Source organism: Urocitellus parryii, chromosome 4, assembly GCF_045843805.1.
Source record: "Urocitellus parryii isolate mUroPar1 chromosome 4, mUroPar1.hap1, whole genome shotgun sequence".
NCBI lineage: Eukaryota > Metazoa > Chordata > Mammalia > Rodentia > Sciuridae > Urocitellus > Urocitellus parryii.
The window spans coordinates 146427257-146443792 of record NC_135534.1 but is presented as its reverse complement, the minus strand read 5'-3'; the positions used below and the strand labels follow the sequence as shown (position 1 = coordinate 146443792).

The window sequence follows — 16536 nt, the reverse complement described above, 5'->3', positions numbered from 1 at the left end:
ATATGACAGCAAAATGCATTTCAATTCATATTATACATATACAACATGATTTTTCATGTTGTACACATAGTAGAGTTACACCAATCGTGTCTCATACGTGTATTTAGGGTAATGATGTCCATCTCATTCCACCATATTTCCTACTCTCAAGCTCCCTCCCTTCCCCTTCCTCCCTTTTGCCCTATCTAAAGGTTCTCCATCCCCCCATGCTGACCCCGCATCCCCACTATGAGTCAGCATCCTCATATTAGAGAAAACATTCAGCATTTTGTTTTTTGGGGATAGTCCTTTTTTGGCTTATTTCACTTAGCATAATATTCTCCATTTCCATCCATTTACCTGCAAATGCCATGATTTTGTTCTCTTTTAATGCTGCATAATATTCCATTGTGTATATGTACCACATTTTCCCTATCCATTCATCGACTAAAGGGCATCTGGTTTGGTTCTACAATTTAGCTATTGTGAATTGTGCTGCTATAAACATTGATGTTGCTGTGCCCCTGTAGTAAGCTGTAAAACAAATATTTTTATTATGAAATTAATATGTTTCATATTAGATAATCTGGAAAATTAAAAAAACTATATATACAAAGATTAAATTAAATTACCCATAATTTCACTATGCCCACCCCCTAATAAAAAACACTGGTAAAATATTTTCTTTGATATTAAATAAAATTGAGATCCAGTTGCTTACCAAAGATTATTACCTGTATTTTTCCTTGAATATCTGTCATTTAACATTATGCATTGAGAATTTCTTGTCATTACCTCCAGAAACATACTATACTCCTATAGGAGATATTTTCCAAGACCTTTAGTGTATGCCTAAAACCAAGGGCAATACCAAACCCTACACACACACACACACACACACACACACACTTTGCTTTTTCCTACACATTTATACATACATAAGATAAAGTTTGACTTGCAATTAGAGTTTAATGACACTAATAAAAATAGAATCACTATTCTGTAAGGAAAGTTTTGCGAGTATGGTGGGTGTGGATTCTCTCCCTCATAATCTTATTATATTTACCCTTCTTATGATGAAGTGAGATGATACAAAGCCTATATGAGGAGATAAAATGAGAGGAATAACAGGACTATTGTGACATACCATGGTGTTAGGCTACTTCATCATAAGGGTTACTTGAGCACAAACACTGTGATGTTGCAACAGTTTGATCTAATGAATGATATAGCTATGAGTGAATAATAGGTGGGTTACATATGTGGTGTGGATACATTAAACACTCACATCTTGGGTAGGACAGCATAAGATTTCATTGTAATAATTTAAACTTATGATTAATTTATTTCCTAAGTTTGCCTTTTCGCATTTTAAGATTGAGGTTGACCATGGGTAACCATAGAAAAGTAAAACTATAGGCAAGGAGGGGCCACTGTCATTTTTAATGGCCACATAATATATGTGTCATACATGATTTAAACATTCCCTTATTTTCTTCTTCTTGAACATTTTGATGGTTTTTAGTGTTTTGATAGAATTTTTAAAAATTACTGATTATCTTTGTATACAGTTATACATATATCTTAAGATAAATGTTTTAAAATGACTAATGCTATTCAATGAAGTGTTCAATTTTACTATTAATAAAGTATTAAGATAATTAGATATTCTCATTTACTTAGGGTTAGGATTTTGTAAATGATATAAAGGTGTTTTGTGTAAGTCAGCTTTTACATGTTGATTCTTTAACCTAATATCATATAATAAATGTTCCCATGTTAGCAACTATGTCTTCCTTATTTTTTTAACTATTGTATATAATTCTGGATATAATGAGCCATAATTTGTTTAATCAGCATCCTACTAGTGGATATTTAATTTTTCTCACTAATACAATTATTGCTTTAACTAAAACTAACCTTACTCATTTGCATAAATATCTAAAATTAGAATCACTAAATAAAAGGATTTAACATCTTAAATTTTGACAAATTCCTCTCTACAAAAGATTTGTGGATTTATACTTGTGGAGATAGTAGAGTTCTTTTCTCAAACTCTCTGTAACACTGGGTCTTGTAATCTCCTTCAGTATGATAGGTAATGGGTGGTGTCTTGCTTTAATTTTCATTTTCTATAATTTCAAATAAAATTAGTCTTATTTTTGTATATTTGTTAGCCATTTGTCTTCTCTGGGCTGTATTTTAAATATTTACTTTTCTTCAGCAAGATGGATGCAGTTAAGTGTGAGTGTTTTGGTCTTGCATCATTTTCAAAATTATTATCTTTAAGTTGGTGTTAAGGGACAAAATGTAATCTAACATTTCATTGTTACTCTTGTATTATTTTTTCCTGTGTTTTTTATGTAGAGGATTCTTTAATTTTTTTCCAAAGGGAAAGATCTTTCATTTAAAATAGTCATTATGTTCATGTAAATTATTTTTACATATTTGTGATATACTACTGAATTTTAGGAATGACAACAATAGAATTATAAACAGAATTTTGTCATATTTCTTTGGTACATAAATGAAGATATTCTTTTTAAAGTTATCTACCTTTAAAGTAGAGTTCTAAACTTAAGGAATCTGTTTAAGTATTTGACTGTAAGGAATCATGTACTGGAACTACTATTTATGATAATGAATATATTATTAACTCTAATCTATGTAACAATGTAGTAACCATGTACAGTATTCCTACCTTATTCATGAGGGATGCATTCCAATATGCATGAAATTGCATATTGAAAAATGCTTGAAAGCACATATAGTACTGATCCATAAAATGTAATGCCTTGTCTACTTACCAGGTTCTGTCTCTAACCTTTGCAGTTTGAGATATGACAACAAATCTAGCACAAATTTCTTCTTTATTTTCAATTTCACATATGATTTCTTCTTACTATAGATTAGCAGTCTCCGTATACAATTTTTGCTTCCTTAAGTCAAAAATCTTCATCTTTTCACTTAAATAAATCACTTTACCGTTCTTCTTTCACATATCTAAATGACCAGCTTATTGGGACCATTCTTAAGAAAGATAAGTGTTACTTGCATGCAAGTGTTGTAATACTGTCATAGATCTGATAAATAAGACAGGTACTAAGTAACTAACAGGCAGATGCATACACAGTGTGGATATACTGAACAGGATGAGTCACATCCCGGGCAACAAGGAGCAGGATGTCAGGAGATTTCATCACACAACTCAGAAGCATCCACAATTTCTGGAATTTTCATTTAATATTTTCAGACTGTAGTTGACCACATGTAATGAAGCTAAGGAGATCAAAACTACAGATAAAAGATAACTATTTTACTTTATCTCAATTTGCTCTCAATCTAACTTTTGAGCCTTAAAAAAAGTTTACGTAATCACAACCAAGATCACATAGTGGCAACCTGAATCTAACTCTAAATGAGTGGTTTCTATTTTATTTTGTACATAGATCCACAGAAATGAGAGGTCCCCGGTCATCGGCATATAGCTATCCCCATTCTTACTGCCATAAACAAATGAGAATAAGCTCAGCTCCTCCTATTCTATATATTATAACTACAATCACTCAAACATTTGAGTCATGTTCTATTCATTCATAAGTTGATTTCACATTCTTTAGGTCATTTTATCTTGAAATAACCATATGAGTTAGACAAGTCTAAAAGCATTTCTTTCATTTTTCTCCCAAGAGGAAAAGACAGTGTCAGGGAAATTATTTACTGGAGGTCAGCAGTCAATGAAAAGCAAGAATCAGAATCCAGGGCTTCTGAGTTTTAGATGTACAATAATGATCTGTCATTTGTCAAATTAAATCTATAGAATTTGAGGTATTAATAGCCTCTGTTTTAAAGAGGTTAAAAATGAAGCAGAAAACTGAACTATAGTCTTATGATTTTCATTTTTCCTGCATTTTATGATTCTTCATTGGAAAACAAGGCCTGAAATATCAGGCTTACATTTGTGAGATTCTGTCTCTTCCTACTGAGGCTATGATGGCTCTTTTAGTATTTATAGGTCAAAAATCTTAAAGACCACTGAATTAAAGTGATGAAAACTATACCTGCATAAATATATATACATCATTCTGGGTCTAAGTTACAAATATTAAAGAAGTTTAAAGTACATGAACAATCATAATGATTAGTACATCATTCAGGAGGCCAGGATTTTGTTTTGGGCTCATTTCTATTTTGAATAGCTTATTAGTAATATTTTATTAATACTGTTCATACTTGGGTATTAATATAAATTAAATGTTCACATTTTTCAAAGTTAAGTATTTTGTAACTCCCAATTCTACTAGAAAAACACCTTAAATGAAAATCAGTAAGATACTGGAATCATTAAATGATTTTGCCTTTTTAACAACACTTGCTGGAATCCCTATACATACTTAGCTACATTTTGTATGGTTACACCTGAGAACTTTGCTTAGTGTTTTTGTACCCTTTGTCTGGCACAAATACATATTTTTCTAAAATTATATCCTGAAGATCATTATCATTTAGAGATAACAGAATGCTTACTGCATAATCAATAAGGTTTTTACTTTGAGTTGCTTTTTCTTATGTTGATGATGAGTTAACAGCTTTTCAAAAAAGTTTTTGTTCAATTCTGATCCATTCTTGAGTTTAATGAAACAGGTAGACAGACCTATAATGGTAAAATGGTTTTCCCCACTGAAAATCTGTCTACTCTAATAAGATCAGACCTTCGGGAGAGTTACCTGTTTGTCATTCTATTTTAAATGAGTTGAGCCAAATGCTTTCAATAATGAATTTATTTCCTGGCAAGTTTCTTGCTGTACCAACTACATAGGCTCCCAACTTAACTTCTGTTAAGAGGGAAAAAAAAGTTGAACTCTAACCCTCATCACTAACATTGGCTGCATATATGTCTTTTCTCTTGGCACAGCTCAATGGTTATTCGGGATTTAACCTTGCGCAGTGCTGCTAGCTTTGGCTCCTTCCACCTGATCCGTCTACTCTACGATGAGTACATGTTCTACTTAGTAGAGCATCGTGTTGCTCAGGCAACAGGAGAGACACCCATAGCAGTCATGGGCGAGGTAAGGAGGATAAAAGAACTATGACCCACTGGGTTGTTGTATTTTTTTTAGCAATCTGAATTACATTTAAATCTAAGTGTGATAATTATTGATTAAAGCAATGTTTCATAACCAAGTGAGTCTCAGACCCTAGAGGGGCTATGTAATTATTGCAAAGTATCCTTAAATCTCCCTGTTCATGTTTGTTTTTAATCCAAGGATTCTAAAATTGTAGATTATATCATGTTAAAGGTCATAGAATGTTTTGCTACTTTATGTAAGAGTCAATGCAGAAGAAAGCTTGAGACCCACTGGACTTAAAAAAAAAATCTATTGAGTGGAAATAAGAAAGATTAATGCTTCTGATAAAGCTAGGGCTGGGAATATAAAGGAAAGATTAAATATTTTATAGACTCTTTATTTTACCTATTCTTCAAGAAGAAAATGAATAATTCTGTTTTGGAAGGATGATGGTGGTGATGATGATTATGGTGACACTTATAATAGCTAGCATTTTTTAGACGCTATGTACCAGGCATAGTTCTAAGTTCTTCACACATAATAAAACATTAACAATTACAACAATTTTTTGAGATAGGTTCTTCTTTATCCTATTCTTCAGATCAGCTTCTGAAGTTTATGCAGAAAGCTCAAACAGAGAGATTAAATGGTAAAATAGCTAAAATATGGTAGAGACTTTTTTTCCAAACACATAATCTAATTTTCAAGCCCACGTTTCTAACCACTAACATTGTGTGTTGAGGGGAATCTTTTAAATAATTGCTAAATAGTAACTGAAATGTCTTATCTTTGACAAATATCAAAAAGCAAAATTCGGAAGCTAATATAACTAAGAGTATAATGAGGGATATGTGAAAATGCTCAAATGATTCAGTGCTGGCTCATTTTATCACATTGAAAAAGGTTCTTTATATTGTGATGAATTATACCAGGCCAGACAGAAATTACTCAAAACAGTAATGAAATCATTTTCATTTTTAAGCTATTTAAATGTGTTTATTTAAGTAAGAAATATTGAAGGTAAATATTATTAGATGTTTGTCTTAATTTAATAAAATAAAAGCATAAATAAAATTATCAAAGTACTTCAAGGACGTCATAAGCATTCTAGTATGAATAAAAATACATGCCAAACATGTTCATAATGTCAGTTAAAATACTCATCATTTCGTTTTCTCTATAATTCCTCATAGTGTACTCATGTATAAGTCTTTATATGATGTTCTCCAGTGGTGATTGTGCTTACATGATGCCAAATGGATATGTGTGAATTTAAGCAAGAATCACTACAGCTTTAAATATTAGACAGAACTTCACGTCACCAAAAAATCTGAACTTTTCTTAGATTTGACTCTCCCTTCTTGCTTCTTTCTTTAGTTTTTGTGTAGATGTCTTGTTGTCAAATGCCCTATAGGCATGTAGATTAAGTACTATAAGATTTCTTGACTCAAGGTTCAAGATTTCTGAAGTGGACCCACATTTCAGTATATTCAACACATTGGCCATCCACTTCATATGCTCCAGGGCTTCTTTAACAGAATGAGCAAGATGTGATAACAGGAATTCTCTTCAGCGCCATGTATCCACATAATCTTACTTCGTGGTCTCTGCTTTCCTTGCATCTCTAGGTAAAAAGGCAGTGACAGCTTTGCAAACTCCTATATGCTTGTACAGGAAGTACTGCACCATAATTAAAAGGGACTGCATGATCAATCTAATAATTAATCATTTAATAGGCATCTTATTTTGCAACATGTAAACAATATAAATGAATATGACAGATTGTCACATAAGGCAAAAATATATGAATAAATCTAAATGAAAAAAATAAGACATACAGTACCTTTGTAATATCAAAGATCTTTAGATACATCTCCTGAATTGTTTATTGTGCCCATACCCAGTTTGTAGAAACATATTTGATCTGTGTTCATCAATTATTCAGCCCAGCAGTCAAATTAAGGCTAATTTTCTAGGTTTGTTCTTCCCATATAACACTGATACTTCATGGACCTGTTGGCTATGGTCATATTATTATATCAAAAATTTCTTGTTTGGGGGATAAAGGAGAAGGAACTTCAAGAAAGAAGAACCTGTTTTCTCATGTTCCCTTTACATGTTATACCAAGTCTATACTACATTTTCCCCTTAGGATGACTTTTTTTTTTTTTTTCAAACATCAAATCCAGAAGTGCTTGTATACCCTGTGGGAACAATAGGTCAGGCCCAAATCTTTTGAAATCCATACAATTTACCATTACCCTGAATTGCAGCAAAAGATTTTTAATAATTAGTAATCACAACCAGCATAACAATAGTAATAATTGTCACTATGGAGCTTATTATACACATGCACTTAGTTAGATTAAACGTGTTCTAATTGCTCTTTCTCAGTAAATGGCACATGATTTACATGATGACATGCTAGAATCCTAAACAGCATCTTTTGCATGTCCTTCTATCTGGACCTTTGTCTACAACCAATTACTAGGTCTTCTCATTCTCAAATCTTTTGCAGTGCAATCATTATCATCTGTCAAAAATGCAAAACTGAGCATGTTATCCTCCACTTAAAACTCCTTAGTGAGTTTTCCTTTTGTTAATGAAGAAAATTCTTCCTTTGATACACTAGGTCTTGTGTGATCTGGCTCTGCCTCTCTGATTAACCTCAACCTCCTACTCCTACTCATTCTCTTGCAATCACAGTAGCATCTTCCCTGTTCTCATTCACCAAACTCATTTTGTCATGGACCACTATGTGAATGCTTCCTCCTACCTAGAACCCTTTGTTCACCTCCATGGCCAATATAACTCCTACTTTGTGCCTAAATAACAGTTTCTCAGAGAGGCCTAATTCCCCCAAATTATATTAGATGGTCCTATATTAAAGAAAGGGACAATTATTCTAGCTTGGGAGGACCAGGGAAGGTCTTCCTTGGGAAGGCTTTCCCAAGGAAATGATGTTTGAAATGATAAAGGCCAAAAAGAAATAACTAGTGAAGCTAGAGAGAATCTGGAAACAAGAGGTTAAAACCACAAAGGCACAGGGAAGTACACATAAGTCATATCTGAGATGGGAGGGAACACAGCTATAATGGGAAATTACCATGGAAAATCATTGAATTTGACATTGTCAAATTCAAAAGTGAAGAGGAAGAATTGGATTAGGATATCTCCCATGTAAACATAGTGTACCAAGCACCATTCCAAATATATACATTAATTTAATAACTTAAAACCCTGTTGAGCCAGGCTCAGTGGCACATGCCTATAATCCTAGCTGCTCAGGGAGCTAAGACAGGAGAATCAAGAGTTCAAAGCCAGCCTTAGCAACCGTGAGGTGCTATGCAACTCAGTTTTTTCAAACACATAATCTAATTTTCAAGCCCATGTTTCTAACCACTAACATTGTGTGTTGGGGGGAATCTTTTAAATAATTGCTAAATAGTAACTTAAATGTCTTATCTCTAAATAAAATACAAAATAGGGCTGGGGATGTGGCTCAGTGGTAAAGTGCCCCTGAGTTCAAACTCTGGTATTAATACCGCCCCCCCCCCAAAAAAAACCCTGTTGAATAGATACTGTTATACTTATTTTACTATAATGAAATGAGACACAGAGCCATTTTATAACTGACCCAAAGTCACATAAGGGGTTGAGACCACGAAGGCACAGGGAAGCACACATAAGTCATATCTGAGACCAGAAAGAACACAGAACCTGTAAAATCAGGTCCTGAAACGCAGTCTGGCACCAGAGTATTTGCTGTTAATTTACCATGTTTATTACATGCTCTAGGCTGGGATAGAATTGGAACAAAAACAGTTCAGAAGTCAAAAGGGCAAACCTATAAAATAGTCACAGACTTAGCTGGGCTTTTGTTTTGTCTTTATTGATGCTCTGAGAGGTGTTAGAGAGCTACATATGCTTACAGAAATAAAAAAAAGGTTTTCCTTTTAAAGTAATTTAAGAACAATTAAAGTATCTTTTCTTTTAATATGAACTTAATAAATGAATTTTAAGTCTAACATTATGCTATTTGAGCAAGAACAAGAGAGCAACCATGTTAAACAAAATATGGAAGCATAAAAGTATTGGGGGTAAAAATGGGAGTTCATAACCCACTTGAATCTAATGTATGAAATATGATATGTCAAGAGCTTTGTAATGTTTTGAACAACCAATAAAAAATAGATTTAAAAAAAATATATTATTTTTACATTCAATGTAACACTATCACTTCATTTCAACAAGTGACCCCCAAACTTGCAACAGGATCACATCTCATATAAGTTTTTGTATGTGGATCTACTACTTTATTAATTCTTCCTAATAAGTTGTTTATGGCATACGCAATTCCAGAACTCAACCCTCCTTCCCTTCCTTCCTTCTTTGCCTAGATGATAGGAAGCAATTTATTTACTGCTAGAATTATGAGTTGTTCAAATTTTTATTTAAACATTTTAAGTATATCAGTAGGTTTTCTGGCAATGGTATAATTTTAAGAGTAGAAATAAAATAAACAAGTGATATCTGTTTACATACCTGTTAAATGAAAAAAAAAACATTTAAAATCATAGACATTCTGTGTATAACTACAATAAGAAAAGTTGAGCAAAAAAATCCTCTCATTTAAAATTTATGGATGTTTAGAATCTTTCTATTTGGAAGTTTATGGCATATACGCTCAATTTCTTTAAAATACACATAGGTCACTAATATAGTCACTGAATCTATAAACTTTTGATTGCTTCATAAGATAGTTTTCTTTTTTTTTTTTTTTAACTGAAACAAAGTTTTATTTTGTGAGAGGCCCTGTGCGTCCCCTAACAAGTGGTCCATCCACGTGTCTCCTACCTGAGGGGGGGGGGGCTCCACTTCCCCTGGAACACCCTCCTACTATCCTTTCCCAACCAATGGGAACTCTCCCATTACAAGAGTGACATGAGTAACCTGAGTCCCTAAAGGGGCCCAGGTAAACAGCAGGAGTCCAATTACCATATGAATGTAACTTAACATAATCATAATCTGAATGGCTGGCTGGCAGTCACTAAACTCAAAGGTGCCTGTATCAATATTTTTGCTGTGGCTCCTTTTTTTTTTTTTTTTTTAATTGGTCGTTCATAACATTACATAGTTCTTAATACATCATATTACACGGTTTGATTCAAGTGGATTATGAACTCCCGCTTTTACCCCGTATACAAATTGCTGTATCACATCAGTTACCCTTCCATTGATTGACATATTGCCTTTCTAGTGTCTGATGCATTCTGCTGTCTGTCCTATTGTCTACTATCCTCCCTCCCCTCCCCTCCCCTCCCCTCCCCTTTTCTCTCTCTACCCCTTCTACTGTAAATCATTTCTTCCATTTATATTCTCTTGTCTTACCCCTCCTTTCCTCTTATATGACATTTTGTATAACCCTGAGGATCACCTTCCATTTCCATGCAATTTCCCTTCTCACTCCCTTTCCCTCCCACCTCTCATCCCTGTTTAATGTAAATCTTCTTCTCAAGCTCTTCGTCCCTACCCTGTCCTTGTTTACTCCCCTTATATCAAAGGAGTCATTTGATATTTGTTTTTTAAAGATTGACTAGTTTCACTTAGCATAATCTGCTCTAATGCCATCCATTTCCCTCCAAATTCTATGATTTTGTCATTTTTTAATGCAGAGTAATACTCCATAGTGTATAAATGCCACATTTTTTTTATCCATTCATCTATTGAAGGGCATCTAGGCTGGTTCCACAGTCTTGCTATCGTGAATTGAGCTGCTATGAACATCGATGTAGCAGTGTCCCTGTAGCATGCTCTTGTTAGGGCTTTAGGGAATAGACCGAGAAGGGGAATAGCTGGGTCAAATGGTGGTTCCATTCCCAGCTTTCCGAGAAATCTCCATACTGTTTTCCAAATTGGCTGCACCAATTTGCAGTCCCACCAGCAATGAACAAGAGTGCCCTTTTCCCCGCATCCTCTCCAGCATTTATTGTTGTTTGACTTCCTAATGGCTGCCAGTCTTACTGGAGTGAATGGTATCTTAGGGTAGTTTTGATTTGCATTTCTCTGACTGCTAGCGATGGTGAGCATTTTTTCATGTACTTGTTGATTGATTGTATGTCCTCCTCTGAGAAGTGTCTGTTCAGGTCCTTGGCCCATTTATTGATTGGGTTATTTGTTATCTTATTGTCTAATTTTTTGAGTTCTTTGTATATTCTGGTTATTAGGGCTCTATCTGAAGTGTGTGGAGTAAAGATTTGTTCCCAGGATGTAGGCTCCCTGTTTATCTCTCTTATTGTTTCTTTTGCTGAGAAAAAACTTTTTAGTTTGAGTAAGTCCCATTTGTTGATTCTATTTGTTAACTCTAGCGCTATGGGTGTCCTATTGAGGAATTTGGAGCCCGATCCCACAGCGTGTAGATCATAACCAACTTTTTCTTCTATCAGATGCCGTGTCTCTGATTTAATATCAAGCTCCTTGATCCATTTTGAGTTAACTTTTGTGCACGGCGAGAGATAGGGATTCAGATTCATTTTGGTGCAAATGGATTTCCAGTTTTCCCAGCACCATTTGTTGAAGATGCTATCCTTCCTCCATTGCATGCTTTTAGCCCCTTTATCAAATATAAGATAGTTGTAGTTTTGTGGATTGGTTACTGTGTCCTCTATTCTGTACCATTGGTCCACCCGCCTGTTTTGGTACCAGTACCATGCTGTTTTTGTTACTATTGCTCTGTAGTATAGTTTGAAGTCTGGTATCGCTATACCGCCTGATTCACACTTCCTGCTTAGTATTGTTTTTGCTATTCTGGGTCTTTTATTATTCCATATGAATTTCATGATTCTTTTATCTATTTCTACAAGATATGCTGTTGGGATTTTGATTGGCATTGCATTGAACTTATAGAGAACTTTTGGTAATATCGCCATTTTGATGATGTTAGTTCTGCCTATCCATGAGCAGGGTATGTTTTTCCATCTTCTAAGGTCTTCTTCTATGTCTTTCTTTAGGGTTCTGTAATTTTCATTGTATAAATCTTTCACCTCTTTTGTTAGGTTGATTCCCAAGTATTTTATTTTTGGGGGGGATATTATGAATGGAGTAGTTGTCCTCATTTCCGTTTCAGAGGATTTGTCGCTGATATACAGGAATGCCTTTGATTTATGAGTGTTGATCTTATATCCTGCCACTTTGCTGAATTCATTTATTAGCTCTAATAGCTTCTTTGTAGACCCTTTTGGGTCTGCTAGGTATAGAATCATATCATCTGCAAATAGTGATAATTTAAGTTCTTCTTTTCCTATTTTTATGCCTTTAATTTCTTTTAACTGTCTAATTGCTCTGGCCAGTGTTTCGAGGACTATGTTGAACAGAAGTGGTGAGAGAGGGCATCCCTGTCTTGTACCAGATCTTAGAGGGAATGCCTTCAATTTTTTTCCATTCAGAATGATGCTGGCCTGTGGCTTATCATAGATTGCTTTTACAATGTTGAGGTATGATCCAGTTATCCCTAATTTTTCTAGCGTTTTGAACATAAAGGGATGCTGTACTTTGTCGAATGCTTTTTCTGCATCTATTGAGATGATCATATGGTTCTTATTTTAAAGTCTATTGATGTGGTGAATAACATTTATTGATTTCCGTATATTAAACCAGCCTTGCATCCCAGGGATGAATCCTACTTGATCATGATGTATAATTTTTTTGATATGTATTTGAATCTGATTCGCCAGAATTTTATTGAGGATTTTTGCATCAAGGTTCATTAGAGATATTGGTCTGTAGTTTTCCTTCTTTGATGTGTCTTTGTCTGGTTTCGGAATCAGGGTGATGTTGGCCTCATAGAATGAATTTGGAAGTTCTCCCTCTTTTTCTATTTCCTGAAATAGCTTGAAAAGTATTGGTGTTAGTTCCTCTTTAAAGGTTTTGTAAAACTCTGCTGTATACCCATCCGGTCCTGGGCTTTTCTTAGTTGGTAGTCTTTTGATGGTTTCTTCTATTTCCTCTATTGTTATTGGTCTGTTTAGGTTGTCTATATCCTCCTGGCTCAATCTGGGCAGATCATAGGACTCAAGGAATTTATCTATGCCTTCACTATCTTCTATTTTATTGGAGTATAAGGATTCAAAGTAATTTCTGATTATCTTCTGTATTTCTGAAGTGTCTGTTGTGATATTGCCTTTTTCATCCCGTATGCTAGTAATTTGGGTTCTCTCTCTTCTTCTCTTCGTTAGCATGGCTAAGGGTCTGTCAATTTTATTTATTTTTTCAAAGAACCAGCTTTTAGTTTTGTCAATTTTTTCAATTGTTTCTTTTGTTTCAATTTCATTAATTTCAGCTCTGATTTTAATTATTTCTTGCCTTCTACTTCTTTTGCTGTTGTTTTGCTCTTCTTTTTCTAGGATTTTGAGATGAAGTATGAGATCATTTATTTGTTGGTTTTTTCTTTTTTTGAGGAATGAACTCCAAGCAATGAATTTTCCTCTTAGAACTGCTTTCAATGTGTCCCATAGATTCCGATATGTTGTGTCTGTGTTTTCCATAAGATAGTTTTCTGTGGTAAGCATTTTAATTAATATTTAATAGATTTAATATATTTTAGTTCCTTTAATCATAATTATATTTATTAAATATTATATCTAAACCACCTCTATAGCCAATCTTTTTTTCTTTTTTTGGTACTAGGTATTGAACTGAGGGGTGCTTAACCACTGAGCCACATCCCTTGCCTTTTTTAAAATTTTATTTAAGAGATGGGTTCTCACTGAGTTGCTTAGGGGCTTGCTAACTTGCTGAAGCTGGCTTTGAACATGCAATCCTCCTGTCTCAGCCTCCCGAGCTTCTGGGATTATAGGCGTGCACCACCGCATCTTGCTCTATGCCAATCTTTTGAAATAGGAAGAAAAACAAAAAGGTACTTCAATTATTCAACTGTAAATATCAACATTGAAAGAATATTTCAGTAAAATTTTTAGGGAAAAAAAATTAAGAACCCGTATAGATTTACCATCTAAAGATAAATGGATTCATCCAAGTTAATGTACTCAAAAGTAGAAGGGGATAAAGTCTTCAAAACCTAAATTGGCAAAGAGCAATAATAATTTACAGAACTTTGGGATTAAAGTTCAGTGAACGAGTAGTTTTGGTAGAAGTTCAACCACAGTAAATAAGCATGAATGCATAAAGTAAAATAAAACCCAAGAAAAACAAATTTTAATGAGCGTTAGTCTAGTGCAACTAGGGTATACACTGAAAATTGCTTATAGAACAATAGACTTGTTATAAAGAGTATTTTAAAAGGAATGAACCCTATTATAAGTTGAGATATTTTGTAGAAAAAAAGTCTTGAACAGTAGCAGCTTAAAAATGTGTAGAGGGATATAGCTCAATTGGTAGAGTGCTTGCCTTGCACGCACAAGGCCCTGAGTTCCATCTCCAGCACCGAAAGAAAGAAAATGTGTTGAAAAGGTGTTATATTATTGTTGTTTATGATAAAGCTTAATATCATTATTTTTTTAATTGAGGTCAGACCATGTGGCAGTCACTATGCTGTTTTACATCTTTACTTAATATTTATGAAAACCTTGCAAAAGATGATTTAGTATCCTTTTAACCTGTGATGAAAACAGAGGTTGAAAATTGCCCCAAATCAAAACTAACAAGTCATGCAGACACAGAGGCACATGCCTGTAATTCCAGTGACTTGGGAGGCTGAGGCAGAAAGATCACAAGTTCAAGACCAGCCTCAGAAACTTAGCAAGACTATCAGCAACTTAGTAAAACCTTGTCTCAAAATAAAATAAAATAAAATAAAATAAAAAGGGCTGGGGATGTAAGTCAGTGGGAAAAGCAACCCTGAGTTCTTTCCCCACTACCACCAAAAAAAAAAAAAAAAAAAACCTTTAGAAAGTAGGACTGTCTCATATTTCATGTCTCCAAATGGTCAGATGGGCTTAATTCACATTTAAAATTTTTACCATATAAATTTCCTTCAGAATAGGGACTATTTGTTTCATTAAGTTATTTTTATCTGTACTGTACTCCCCAAACACACATACATGTTCATAGACTCATTTTCTTCCACAATGATAAGCCAGGTGCTTAGCATATAAGCTTTTATTATTTTGTTCCAGGGCTTCTTAACTTTGTCTCTTGATAGTTCTGCCACTCTTCCCCTCTTACTTTTTGTTAGTAGATGTTTAGAATATGCAAACTAAAGGGAATATCAGTTTAAGCAAATTGCAATTGGAAAGCCAAATCTGCCAGAAAACAACAACAAATTACACCCTTCAACTCCTTCATACCCACCCACAGACCAGACCTAAACTGAAATTATTTTTTTTAGAATTTGTAGTTTGGTTTTAGCTGTAAATCTGTTCCTACACATTAGCATAATTTCTGACAACTTGAAAATCAATTATAAAGTGACCCCCTTCTGGAGAAATGGAACGGCTCCTTCTTGTATATTTTCATCCTCTGATTCCCTGAGAATTGATCTGCAGAAACTTTGTCCCATTCCTCCCTTTTCTCCTGATTTGTCATCCTGTTAATTTCTCTCCTTGCATTTGAAGAAAGAATCTATTGACTCAGCAGCCCAGGGCTACAACCTGTGGGATCCCTACTCATTAGCTCCCTGTCCTTGCTTTCCTTCCCTGCTGGCTCTGAGCTGCTCTTCTGTAGTCCTCTTCAGGGAATGAAGAGAATTTTGATCTGGCTTAAACACAATCCCACAATAAGTACTAAAACAAAATAAACATTCATTCAAGGATGGAAGTATAAAAGAATAGTGTTAAGAACAGACTACCAGTTTACAGGATTCTCATTGAGTTTCATTATTGATACACTGGATTTCTTTACCAGAAAAATAAAGCTCCTAGACCAAGAATTGCAGCTTTTAGGTTTTTATACATGTTACAACTTGACAGCTGGAAGTGAGAAAAGGAGAAAAAATAGAAGTTCAAGATTTCTTAAAACATTACAATGACTAAAATGGTCACTATAGACATCAGGAGAAAACTCTCAGAATAGTTCCCTTCAGCAAAGTCTACCACTAGGTTGTCTAGAAAAGAGTCTGGATGCTCCTTGGGCAGCCCGAACCAAAGAACAAGATAGGTGTCAAAGATTCTCTGGCATAGATTAAGCATGACAGCTCCATCTGCAGGCCTCTGCCACATGTTGTTACCCATGCCTAGTCTAAGTGGTTCTGGTGGAGACATTGACTTTTTGGTAAGTTTTATTCTCAGTCACAGGTAAAGATGGTTATTGGTGATATTGCTAATAAATAAATAGCCCTTGTTTGATTTTGGAAAGATCTTAAATTTAAAGGAATTATTTTCTGATTTTCTTTATACCATCATTGTAGTGAAATATACTGTTTTAAAATATAAAAATGAGATTCTCTAAAAGAATATGGGCCTTGTGTGATGATAATACTAACACTTCAAATTCAATTCAACACTTCAAATATTGGTTATAAAGGTTTCCTTGA

At 34.2% G+C, this 16536-nt stretch overlaps 1 protein-coding gene across 1 annotated transcript in view; it reads left to right on the top strand.

The window, feature by feature from the left end:
- The window catches only part of Rfx3 (regulatory factor X3), a 305603-nt gene that overhangs the window by 273007 nt on the left and 16060 nt on the right, over window positions 1-16536 (top strand). The window contains exon 15 of the mRNA XM_077797836.1: window positions 4895-5048. Within this exon, the coding sequence (XP_077653962.1) occupies window positions 4895-5048 (154 nt within the window). The remainder of the gene's footprint in view (window positions 1-4894; window positions 5049-16536) is intronic.